A 13751-nucleotide genomic window follows, 5' to 3' on the forward strand; every position below is an offset into this window, starting at 1 on the left:
CTTTCCAGAGCTTGTGATCAAACAGGCTTAGGACACTCCCCTTATGTAAGCTAACTCATGGAAGCCACTGACATACAAGTGGGAATTCCCCTTATTAAATGAACAAATTATTAAAGCCCATAGTAGCTTAAAGTGTTTGTACTCAAGACATCTTTGCTTGACTGGTGTGGGGGAAAGAACCAAGAACACTAGATTTTCAAAACTATGTAAATATGCCTACAGCTTAAAGTAAATTCATGTCCTGTTTCTTGCTAGCTCACTAGTAAGCTGACAGTTGGAAGAGCTTGCTGCATAAAACTGAAGTGCACAGCATCACACTAGCATTTGTAGTATTCTTCTGTTTCAGGAAATAGCTTCTGAATTCTTTCCCCCTTTTTACGGTATCAGTGAGGCAAAAAACTTCTGAAACAAAAAAAACCAACTTCATCCACATTAACTGTTGGTATCTTGAGGGATTTTTCAGTTGCCTTATGTGAGGATGAATAGATCCAACAAGCACATCTATAATACAAAGTAAACTATGATTTTATTGTGAAATTCTCATAGATGGAAAATTAAACTGAATATTTATTCTGTTCATTTCATTTTACAATAATCTTACCACTTATTTTTGTACCATGTATTTCAATTGCCTGTTTAGTGAAAATAAAGGAACCTATCATTTTTGGCTTGTTTTTAGTTTAAATTTTATCACCAGATTAAAGATCCCACCATAAAATGTGTTGCCAACAGCCACATCCCAAGCGCCCAAGTAAAGAATGTTTTGGCTGCTATTTCAACCCCAAGGAAACAATCTGACTTCTACCACCTCAAAATGCCGTCGTTAGCAAAAGAGTTTCATTTCCCCCGCAATAAAAACCTTAGGATCTTTAAAGTCCTAGTCAACAAAATTTTTCACGTGTGCAAAATTCCACTGAAATAAATACATTTTTTTCATTTATCATTCCCACCTCACATTTGTGTTTCCGGCTAATTTTTAGGGATGTAATTCCTAAAATCAGGGTGATCAATAGTAAATTTCCTGCTTTCTCCTTTAATGCTTTACCTTTACCACAATTATACAATCGTGGAGAAGATAGACATCTGACTCAGCGCAGAAGAAACAGTATCAGCACACACATTAGTCTGATCACTTGCCAAGCAGGAAAGGTACGCTGCTTTTCACCTCTACCACAGAAGAATTAACAAAATGTTGATCAATGAAGCCATTTCAAATGGTTTGAAGGATAAGAGAGAAGAGACTAGATAGCATACATTCTAAACTCGTTTTCCATACAATTTAGTCTCCCTGAACCACTAAGCCTGGTTAAATTGCCTACACAGCACAGAAGCCTCCCTAGGTCACTTACTGGATGTATTATCTGGCAAGCATATTGGATGCTGCTCTAAGACAGGTCTAGAGTGCCCTGGTTGCACACACAAATGGCTGTTTTGAGTATAATGCAAGGCTCTATTTCCCTTTAACCATAAGAATTAAAACAATACTTATCACCATACAGTTTGATATTACTTCCAATAAGTACAATATTTATTAAACATATCTTCAGTTGTTTTGTTACATAGTGTGCAACAAATTACAATATTCTGCAGCCACAAATTATATGCAGAGTATGAAGAAACTATTAATCAGATAGTGTAATCTTTCCATTTATAACTCTACAAGGAAAAACTAGCAAATCAGATCTTACATATAACATCTCACTAAACTTTATGCATGGAAAGTGACAGACACTGGTTGTGCTGTTTGATACAAAATGGCTGAACTTCATCTTCAGAAGACTAAACCTGACATCTAAACATGCCAATATAAACATCAAAACAAAATATATTCTAACCAACCACAGGAAACAGTCTGGTATCAGGAAAGCAACAAGGATTACACACATTATTTTATAAACCAGCACACAAAGGTTTAAAACAGTTCTGAAAATGAAGTTAGCTGTCTTGAGTCAAGGGAATAAAAAAAAAGTCAGTATTGACCATTTACAATCTCTGACCTTTGTGGAGACGGTAAGAATCTGTTGTAGTGCAGCTACATACAGTACAATTCAGGCAATTTTGTTTTTTCACTTGGGTTCAGATTGCAAATTCATTGCTGTGAGAGAAGGATGGAGGCAAATTTTAGCAGCAACCTCCACCTGACTGCTTGACCGGAGTGCTCTGAATTTTAACATTGGATTTCTCTGCACCACCAGCTGTTGCGCCAGGACCCATTCGCTTTTTAATCTCAGCTGCCATCGTCATGAAAGACTGTTCTACATTCGTTGCATTCTTAGCACTGGTTTCCAAAAATGGAATTCCAAGGGAATCAGCAAATTCCTAAGAGAACAGTAAGGCTTAATTAACAGAGTTTCTTCCACTTAGTGCATTTCTGTCATCTGAAAAGGGGGGCGAAGGAACGAATGACTAAGTTCACTGAATCCGAACAGACACTACACGAATTGCCATTATCAGCATATTCTACTGCATGTATTTTAATATTTTTTTAAAGTTTTTGAGAGAAGGCAAGCATGGGAGGGGCAGAGAGACGAGGAGAAAGAATCCCAAGCAGGTTCTGTGCTATTAGTGCAGAGCCTGACACAGGGTTCAATTTCACAAAACGTAAGATCATGACCTGAGCAGAAGTCAAAAGTCGGGTGCTCAGCTGACTCAGCCACCCAAGTGCCTCTCTAGTGCACGTATTTTAAAAGCTGTAAGATGGCTGTGGCTGTTGTGTGTCTCCATACCCATATATAATTCAAACTAAACACCTTCAAATTCAGTTTGAAAAATCAAACTTGAAACATACCTTTGCTGTTGTGTAGTCTACTACTTTCTTTGTGGTCAGATCACATTTGTTCCCTACCAACAACTTGTTGACGTTTTCACTGGCATAACGGTCTATTTCCTGCAGCCACTGTTTAACATTATTGAAGGACTCCTAAGAAGACAGACATTTTTAAGAATGATCATACAGTCTGGACACAACTGCTCTAAATAAGCACGTGAAAACAGAAGTGTCTTTCCTGGCCTGTGAAGAACTAGGTGAGACAAGCCTAGCTACAAAAAGTAACTACAGTGCCAGGAAGAAAGTGAAGTGATCTATTACAATGACTATACATCCTTATAGGATGAAGACATTAATAAGCTTAAGGGAGGGAAATACAGTTCCTCATTAAAGACAGTTCAGTCAAATCTGTTTTGGAATAAGCAACTTATTAAATGCACCTATAAAAACCTGTTTTTTGAAATTTGATAAGATTTTGGTGTATGAACAAAAGAGCCTACCTAAAGTGTTAGTACTAGAATTGTCAAAAGGTATTATCAAATAAGTCAGTCCAAAGTAAAGATGCTTGTTTTCTTTTCCACAGACCTATTTAAAGGAGGGAAATTTTCTTATTTAAGTATTTCATGGTAATGATTTAAGATTTTTTAAATTAGCATTTCTTTTTTTCCTATAGGTATCACCCAATATTTCTAATGGCATGGACTCTAAAGTGTATGATTCTAGTTATCTCCTAATTAGCTATAACTTCATAGTTGAGAGGAGACTTAACATTTGACACAAGAAAAATAAATCCTAATTTTCAGTTTATCTTTCATTCTTTGATAGGAAAAAAAAAAAAAAAAGACCCTGAAATTTTCTTTCTGATCAAAAGAACACTGATGGCCCTGGGACCACATTATTCACACCATCTCTACACCCTCCTCCCTACTTTCTTGTAACAGCTAATTTTTAAATACTCATTTTCCTCTTAAAATCTTCCTCCAGCTCATCCTATTTCTGAACCACTCCTCCATACAGAGACCACTAATCTCGCTTTTGCAACTCTGAGAGGTCTAATGACTAGCAAATTGCTGCTAGTATTTAAAACCAAGAACACAGTATACAGCAAACAATCCACCGCTCCTATGAACTCTTGTCAAAATGATCAGTTATTAATTGATCATTGTAAGCAGAGTCTCTTGCAAGCAAATGTACAACCAATTACTAAATTTTCTACTTAGGGAAAATACAAAATTTTGGTTGGTCAATTTACTAGGTGTAATGGAGGGGAGAAAACTAATATACCTGTTTTTTAAAAAGTACTGCCTTAAATTGTTTAATGCGTACTTTGTTTTTGAGAGAGGAAAAGAGTTCTTGGGCAGGGAAGGAGCGGGGAGAGGGTACAGAAGATCCAAAGCAGGCTCTACACTGACAGCAGAGAGCCTGATTGTGGAGCTCCAACTCACGAATTGTGAGATCATGATCTGAGCTAAAGTTGGATGTTCAACCAACTAAGCCACCCAGGCGTCTCTAATGTTCTTTAATGTGACTTATTTGAGAGTGGACAAAATAATTTGCCCTGTCAATAATACTGATGCCAAATACACAAAATAAAAGAATGTGATACTTATCCAATAGCGATCTCCTACTTTGTCATTGTAACACAATTCATTTCCTCCTGGAACTTACCTGATCTGTCACATCATACACAACTATGATGCCATGGGCTCCTCTGTAATAACTGGAGGTGATTGTTCGAAATCTCTCTTGGCCTGCTGTGTCCCACTATTATAAAACAATCAAGAAATCCAAACAATTCCATTAAATAAGTAGCTTTGGAGAGTATCAAGATTTGACATATCTCATATCTGATTTTAGGAATCCTGTCTTAAAAACCATTTCTATGATGCAAGAGTGACCCAAAGAATGAAAGGTTCTGGAAGCATGCTTCCAGAAAGGAATGACTGACTTCAGAGGTAGAAGGTTGTGGTAAGACCAATCTAACGAGGGCAGGCTGCCAACAGAAAACAAATTAATCGTGTTTAGGCAGCTCCAAAAGGCAGAAGAATAAGAGAAACTAAAGGAAACTGGCTTTAGCTCAACATAAAGAAGTAACAATCAGAAGTTACTTATAACCAGAAGTAGCTGCTTCCCAGAAATGTTCAAAAAAAGGGGGGGGCACCAGATAGCAAAAGGAAATTCCTACTGAAGATGAAAGGAAGACTGAATGATCTGTTAAGACGCCTTCTAGCCCAGGAAAGTCATAATAAATGAATGTTTCACAAATAGACACTCAAAGCTTACCGAGACCACTGATCACATATAACAATCATTTCCCATCAGTAATTAGATTAGAGGCTTGGGTACTTCTCTTTTGAAATATTCTTTGTGGTGCCAAGTATAAAGTTGGCACTCCACATATAATGGGAAAAATCAATACAGAAGGCAATCTGTTCAGTGGTTGAAAGTATTTCAGGCTATCTCTGGTAATTACATTCTTGCAAGTCCTAATTTGTAGTATCAAGTATGTTCACTTGTATCGAAACTGACATTTCTTTTGTAGTGTACCTTCCCTTTTCTTATCAAAGGCAGGTAAGAAAAGGGAGCAACTAAAAGACAAAAAGCAACCAAACATCCATTTATCTGGGTATATCACATCACCAGTAACATTTACATAATGCCCAGAAGTTTACAAAGGCCTTTCACACACATTATTGTATCCACATACACAGAGCTACTAGATCTCATTCTTACAACTACCTTATGAGTTAGTAAATCAAGTATCATCATGGTCTTAGAAGAGACAAGAAATGAAGACTCAGGAAAAAGGCTGAAGTGAGTTAAACACATGACTGACTATTAATTCCAGAACAAAGACAACAAATCCAAGTTTCCTTTCTCACTCCACATCCAGAATTCCTTATACTAGTCACTGGTTTTCTACGCCAACACCAAAAGATACCAAGAAATTGTTTTTAAAGACCACTGACATGTGCACACTGGCAGTACCCAGACCCACACAAAGGTGATACAACTGAACTACTACAACTGCCCACTTGTAATTTGGGATTGGGGATGGAAAGATGGATAAGCGGGCTAGGATGCCACTGGACACAAAATACTGAAAAAAGAGAGCTATGAGTAACTTGGTTCTGTCAGTAAGGGCAAGCATGAAATCTCTTGCCATTAATTTTCTGAGCTATAAAACACGTTAGAAAAGTTCCTTTCCAATAAAATTGTTTCTATACAGTTGGTACACACTAATAAATATGAAAGAACTAAATAAACCCTTCATCTAAGCCATATATGAAGACCTTCTCCTAGGTATCTTAATGCTCCACAGTATTCAGCACAGTAAGACATCAGAAAATGCTCAAACTGCTTTCACTATTAGGACAAGGTAAACTTCAATTTAGACCCTCCTCCCGATGTATTTCTCTGCTTTGTGAACAGAAAATTCAATTAGGAAGGTAATCTTAGAGAATCTCTAACCTAAACAATTCTTATTCTACCACTCTATCATAGGTACATGAAATTCTAAAGATAACGAATACATTCTAACTTTACCAAAATAATTTCCAAAACAAAATTCTAAAAACTACTTACTATTTGAAGCTTGATTGTTTTCCCATCTAACTCTATAGTTCTTATTTTGAAATCCACACCAATTGTGCTGATGTAGCTTTCTGTGTATGTATCATCCTAAAGGGAAAAAAATAAAAGTAATGTTCAATAAAGAAAACATAATGTCAACTTTTATCTACAGTCAATAAAGTTTATAGGATATAACATGTTGAGAACAGCTACTCCATCCCAGTACTCAGTTCATGTTCTGATTACAATGCATTATTTAATAGTTTCTTCTTAGGATTTTCTCAACAGCTGTTCTTTAATCAAACATCTCTTTGCACACATCATATAGAAAAAGGTTTCGTATTTTCAATGATTACAAATGACTTTTCTAATTGTTAATCATCAAAACTCTTGTTCTCCTCCCGGACCCTCCATCCAGTATATTCGCCACAAAGGAATGATGTCATTCTCCTCTTCCATTTTTTTTGGACGTCAATTTTATTTCCTAGTTAGGACTTTTAAAAGCTTGTACACCCATCACCATTATTTAACTGCAGAACATTTTTATCTCCCCAAAAGGAAACCCTGTCCCAGCAGCAGTCACTCTTCATTTCCTCCTCTTCCCACAGAGTCCAGAAAGGACGACTAATTCACTTCATGTCCCTATGGCTTTGTGTATTCTGGACTTTCGTGTAAATGGAATCATGTATGTGGCTTTTTATGTCTGGCTTCCTTCACTCAGTATAGTTTTCAAGGTTCATTCGGGTTACAGCATGCACCAGTACTTTATTCCTTTTTATGGCTGAGTATAGTTCATTATATGGATATAACACATTTTGTCACCCATCAATCAGCTGATGGACATTTGGGTTATTTCCACTTTTTGGCTCTTACAAATAATGTTGCTTTATAAACATCTGTGCATCAGTTTTTTCGTGAATAATGTTTAACTAAATAAACTTAAAATTACACCTATTTTTCTCAAGTATCTGCCATGACATTTTATTTAGAATGGAAACAAAACTTTTTTTAAGTGAAAATGTTTGTGAAAAGATATGTGAAAGGAGAGATCAAGCTATCACCACCTAAACCCACTGAATAATCTTAGCAAACACGACGTAACCCCTATGAAGTATTCTGCCAACAAAGATGGGCCTACATATATTAAGAGCAGCACTGTCTAACAAAACATTGTGATGATGGAAAGGTTCTATAAACTGTGCTAGTCAATACAGTTACCACTAAGCTAATGGAAAAAACTGAATTTTAAATTTTATTCATATTTAATTAATTTAAATTCAAGGAGCCACACGGGACTACCCATAAAAACAGCACAGTTCTGGAGCTTCCAATTACTGTATGTAACAAGAGAGATAAAGGAACAAGTTTAAAGCCACCACAAAGAAGCACAGTGACAAATCTAAAATGTTGGAAAATCTGTATGACAACTACCCAGGTTCTGCAAAAAGTAAAAGACATAAATAAAAAATGAGATTGGAAAAACTTCGATCAAGCAGTAAACAACTAAATGGAATGTACAGCCCATACTTGAATCCTGACTGAAACCAACTGTGGTATCACATTTCTGAGATAATCTGGGATATTTATTTGTAAGCTGACAATGGCACTGTTGTCCAGCTTTCTTTTTAAGGTTTTACTTTTAAATATTTCCACACCCAATGTGGGGCTCGAAGTCAGAACCCCGAGATCAAGAGCTGCATGCTCCACCAAATGAGACAGCCAGGTGTCTCCAAAATGTCCAGTTTTTTAGAAATGCACGGTTTGTGAGATCGAGCCCCACATTGGGCTCACACTGACCACAAGGAGCCTCCTTGGGATTCTTTCTCTGCCCCTCCTCGGCTCGTGCACACTCTCAAACATTTAAAAAATCTTATTTACTTGTTCTTAACTGAGTGTCTAATAAATATCAGATACTACAGAAAGTGGACAAGAACAAAATGAGTGCAATGAACATACACTTAGCACTCCTATATGACAGGTGCTTTTTTGGAAATACGTACGAATGCTTTGTTAGAATTCTTATAAATCCCTACATGTGCCTTATTTGAATGCCTCTGAGCCACTGCACATGTACTTCCTTCTGTCCAAAGTTTCAACATCTCTTTCTGCATATCTCCTAATCTCCAACCCCTGGGTAACAATTTTTATTCATTCTTCAATTTTGAGTTCAGGCAATACTGACTGTCCAAAATTCTTTTACTTCCTTGGTCAATGTTTAGAGTTTCTTCCCTCTGTGTTCCCACAGCTTATTACACATTTCTTTTTTTCTTTTCTTTAAGTTTATTAATTTGGAGAGTGAGTGTGCAAGAGCAGGGAAGGGGCAGAGAAAGAATCGCAAGCAGTCTCCACATTGTCAGTGCAGAGCCCAATGCAGAGCTCAAACTCACTAACTACCTGAGCTGAAATCAAGAATGAGATGTTTTACTACCTGAGCTACCCAGGTGTCTGTATATTTCTTTCTTATACCTTTTGCAGCTCAACTCGATTCTAGGGGCCCAGGAATCAGTATTCTTTTAAATGTTTCAATTCTACTACGTAGGTAGGTAGTTCTGAAACCTGAGGCTTAGATCATCAGGCATCCTGGAGAGGATTTTCTTTGAAACACAGACACCTCAGGCTGTAACCATCTTCATCAAGAGATGAAATTGCTGATTTACTATTATGGATGCCTCCCGATTTTAATATCTGCCAATTTAATAAAAAATAAGTACTACCTAATTTTTAAGTCCTTTAACTACAAATAAAATTGAACTTTTCATATTTGCTGTCAATTTGTATTTCTTCTTCTGTGAACTGCTCACTCATATATTTGTGTATATTTCCATTATGAGAAACAGCCTTTTCATATTAATATGTAAGTGTGCTTTATATATTGAGAATATCATCCCTTCCTCATGTATACTTTTTTTGCTAGCATCATTGGTTTTTTTAACACTTACGTGCTAACATTAATTTTAATGCAATCAAATTAATATTTTCTTTCCTGATTTGTTTCCATATTAGGAAATATTTTCATTCAAGATAAAGAGCACCCATGTTTTATTCTAGCAATTCCTTGGTTTCATTAACTGGTGTGTGTGTGTGTGTGTGTGTGTGTGTGTGTGTGTGCGCGCGCGTACACACACACACACATATATATAAAATATTATATAGTTTAAATGATAGTAATACTGTCAATCAGAAAAGTCATAGTAAGTATGACAACTGTCAAGTTCATAGTGAATTTTCAAGTTTTCTAAACTTCTAATTTTCCCCTGAAAGCTTGAATTTTATTACATGTAGCAAAAGCTATCAGTTATTTTCCTTGAAATGACAGTCTCAGTGTACTGGAGAAAATGTCTGCCCAATACCACAAATTCTACATAACTACAGTTTGTCAGCTGTTCTTTCAAGGAAAACAAAGAGAAACAAGTGAAAAGAATAAAAAAAAGAAAAAGGCAGCTAGTTCAGCTCACAACTCAAACAACTATACAAGTGATTTTATTTTCCTCAAGACAACCAACATAACTCCATTCAGTCTGCAGTAACAAGTGCTTTACATGTACTCATTTTTTTCACACAGAATATTTAAAAAAGAATACTACTACTCAAGGATCAAGATGTTTAAAAATTAATCACTTTTACTGTTTTCATCAAAGATGCTCAAGTGAAAATCACGCCCTCCCCCCTGCAGCCCCATTAGTAAACACAGGTAAATACCAGGACTCCGAGCACAGTCTGGCACTCAGCACCGCCTGGACGTGGTGCTAAGGCTCCAGCCGTTTTACCCACCACCGCACTTGCATCACCAGAGCAATGTCAACACACTGAAAAAGGCAAATGTCTTTTGCCTTACTACTAAGTAAGTACTTATTTAGTAAATACAAATGGCTTAGTATTATTAAGATACAAGTTTTAATCTCATGGACCCTCTGAGAAAGTCTTGATGATTTCCCAGAGGTCTTTAGACCATACTCTGAGAACCAATCACTTAGTGAGAAGGAAATCATGCTCAATTTGAAGGCAATTGATAAAGACTATGGAGACTGTGGATTCTATTCAGTAGGTTCAAAGTTACCTATCTGTTTTTAAGGTGTAGCATACAGAACACTATGCCACTGTCAAACAACAAAGTCTGTACCAGGCCCTACTTTCTCTTTTATTCTACTAAAATTTTACTTGAAGATTCATTTTTCATCAAGTCACTTAAACACAAGCCAACTATTTGAACTCTACTACGAGTGTTAGACATTCTAACTTTATAATCATACTTTGCTGAATTTCTTAAAATCAAGAGCATTTCTTCTACTTAAGAGTTCAACATATCACTGGGAATGTACACTTGGAGACTTTTAAATATATAAATTCTGGAAGAACTACTTTATTCTGAATAAAATTGTTTAAACCTTTGACTACCTAGAAAATACACAGCATAAATTTCTTTAAACGCATTTCAATTTCAACTTACTGCAAACCTAAGGAGGAGGCAAGACTTTCCAACCCCAGAGTCACCAATCAGAAGTAACTTGAATAAATAATCACTGCAAAAAGAAAAAGAAAAATCACATTAATAAAATGCACACCACACTGTAAGTTCTACAACAAAAATATAAGCCAAGAATAACAGCTCACTTGAGGACTCCTGAAAAGCCCATGAATGGCTTCAGAAGCCATTTAACTTCTGAAATCTGCATTAAAAATATTTAAAGATTTTTATTATGTTTTTTATTTATTTTTGAGAGACAGACAGAAACAGCGCTATCAGGGGAGGGTCAGAGAGAGAGGGAGATACAGAATCCGAAGCATGCTCCAGGCTCTTAGCTAGCTGGCAGCACAGAGCCTGACGCAGGGTTTGAACCCACAAACCATGAGATCAAGACCTGAGCCGAAACTGGACACTTAACCGACTGAACCACCGAGGCGCCCCTAAAAATATTTTAGACTAGGGACGCCTGGGTGGCTCAATTGGTTAAGTGTCTGACTCTTGGTTTTGGCTCAGGTCATGATCTCATGGTTTGTGAGTTTGAGCTCTGTGTCAGGCTCTGTGCTGAAAGTGCAGAGCCTGCTTGGGATTCTCCCTCTCCATCTCTCTGCCATTCTCCCACTTTCTCCGTCTCTCTCAAATAAACTTTAAGAAAAATAAAGATATTTTGAACTAGAGATGTGATAAAATCATATGCTATTTATGTCAACACACAACTTTACCAATATTCTAAGCTTGATATTAAAACATTGGAGAACACTGAAAGCTAGGCTCTATTTATGTACATTAAACTGCCAGGACTAACTAAAAAAACAGCCCCAGGGATTCCTTCAGGGAGCAAGATCCTTTCCTGGACCAGAAGACAACATACTGGCCATACTTCTCCATACTGCCCAGTTCCTCATAGATCCTTTCCAACTCGGACTACATCTGTGTTCTTCTAAGTAATTTCAAAAAAACCCAGAATTTATACATTTTTTAAAGGAAATCTATTCATGATTTTCAGTTTTGTCCTTTATGATTTAAAAAAAAAAAAAACCTGATACTTACACTTAAGGTGAAACCCAAAAATCACAATTTAAATTTAGATTATAATTATCGTTATTTAAATGGAAGCAGTATGTAAAACTTTCAGAAATAATTATCTCTGGGGGTGCCCGGGTGGCTCAGTCGGTTAAGCGTCCGGCTTTGGCTCAAGGTGATGATCTCACAGTTCGTGGGTTCGAGTCCCATGTTGGGCTCTGTGCTGACAGCTAGCTAGCTCAGAGCCTGGAGCCCACTTTGGATTCTGTGTCTCCCTTTTGACCCTCCCCTGCTCACACTGTCTGTCTCTCAATAAATAAATAAATAAATAAATAAACTTAAAAAAAATTATCTCTGTGAATATTCATCAATTGCTAGTTTACACAGTGATTATGTTTTAAAATTTTTTTCTAGTTTTACCAAGTTATTATAGTACACTTATTGTCCTTAATTATATCTGAAAAAAGAGAAAAAAAATCCAAAGTGCCCTAGTCAGCAACAAAATAAAAAGTTATAAAAGTTTACCCATAATAAATAATACTGAACACCAAATAACTTTTATTAGCCTGTATAGTTATTGACTGAAATTAGTACTACTGACATCCCACTTAAACCAAATAAAATTTTTTTAAAAGTTTACTTATTTATTGAGAGGGAGAGCACAAGCAGGGGAGGGGCAGAGAGAGAGGGAGAGTATCACAAGAAGGTTCTGCACAGTCAATGCAGAGCCCGAAGCAGGGCTTAAACCCACAAATCGTAAGATAGTGACCTCAGCTGAAATCGAGTTGGACTCTAAACTGACTGAGCTACCCAGGTGCCCCGAGACCAAATAAATTCTTAAAAATTATGGACATTAGCAATGAGTACATGTTAACAATTTACATTTCAGTTAGCAAGAATAATCACACCATCGATGCTAATTTAGCTACTTCGCTTTTAACCAAAATTTAGACACAAATGCTCTGAAATCACCATTCTCCCAGAGCACAGTACCAGGCATCCAGTGACCACTCAGTTAACACCCTCTGAATCAGCTGTACTGGACCTTGTTACACTAAAAGACAGCACTGGGGCACAAATGTTGCCCGAATGTTGTTCATTATCTTAAAGAACAACTTTCTCAATTTCAGGGTAAACAGAAGGCTGGAAAAAAACAAGATCTAAAAATGAACTTTTTAAATTATCACATTCTTTTTAACTTTTATTTAAAACAGTTAATTTATGTGTTTCTGATAAAGTTCACAGCTATTATAAACAATCTTCTCTGCAACAAACTAATCATTTCTAAGACTAACATGACAAGAGACCTGGAGGAGAATGGCAAACAAACTCACAAAACTTTTTCCTCTTACTGAATACACACACCTGGAGAGTGTGATCAGTATCATGTCACTTGCACTGGGGCATTTAAAATTACCTACTACTGTAGTAGCTTCTTTCTAAATTATTAATGTACCAAATGTTCAAGAGAATTCAGAGATTTGAGAATGCTTAAAGATATTTCTCTATAATTTACAAAACAGAACACAATAAAAATGTTGACCAAAATACACAAATCTAAAATTAGAAAGCATAAGGTAAGAATTCTGGTACAAAGTCAAGAACAATTTAGCAAATAGTGAGACTTTAAATGTATTTTTCCTTTATTCCCCAAGAATTTGGATTTTCGATCTACAATATCATGTTGACTAGAGTGGAAAAAAAATGGATTATTCTAGTTCAGAAATCTATAGCGCTAACAAGGGTAATCACTACACTCTTCTAAATTAGATTTTCTAGGGGCAGCTAGGTGGCTCAATTCATTAAGCATTGGATTCTTGATTTGGGCTAAGGTCATGATCTCAGGATTCTGAGATCAAGTCCCTGGTTCCTGGTTGGCTTTGCACTGGGCATGGACCCTGCTTAAGATCCCGCGCCCCCCCCCCC

At 36.5% G+C, this 13751-nt stretch overlaps 2 protein-coding genes across 2 annotated transcripts in view; one reads left to right on the forward strand and one right to left on the reverse strand.

The window, feature by feature from the left end:
• CEP68 (centrosomal protein 68) overlaps window positions 1–4381 on the forward strand; it is a 29869-nt gene extending 25488 nt beyond the window's left edge. The window contains exon 9 of the mRNA XM_029937480.1: window positions 3441–4381. The gene's annotated coding sequence lies outside the window, so the exon portion shown is untranslated. The remainder of the gene's footprint in view (window positions 1–3440) is intronic.
• Window positions 508–13751, reverse strand: part of RAB1A (RAB1A, member RAS oncogene family) — a 27094-nt gene continuing 13850 nt past the window's right edge. The window contains exons 2-6 of the mRNA XM_029937486.1: window positions 10788–10860; window positions 6353–6448; window positions 4436–4531; window positions 2789–2920; window positions 508–2319 (exon numbers count right to left, since the gene is read on the reverse strand). Of these exons, the coding sequence (XP_029793346.1) occupies window positions 2122–2319; window positions 2789–2920; window positions 4436–4531; window positions 6353–6448; window positions 10788–10860 (595 nt within the window). The 3' untranslated portion in view covers window positions 508–2121. The remainder of the gene's footprint in view (window positions 2320–2788; window positions 2921–4435; window positions 4532–6352; window positions 6449–10787; window positions 10861–13751) is intronic.

This window comes from Suricata suricatta, chromosome 4 (genome assembly GCF_006229205.1).
Source record: "Suricata suricatta isolate VVHF042 chromosome 4, meerkat_22Aug2017_6uvM2_HiC, whole genome shotgun sequence".
Lineage (NCBI taxonomy): Eukaryota > Metazoa > Chordata > Mammalia > Carnivora > Herpestidae > Suricata > Suricata suricatta.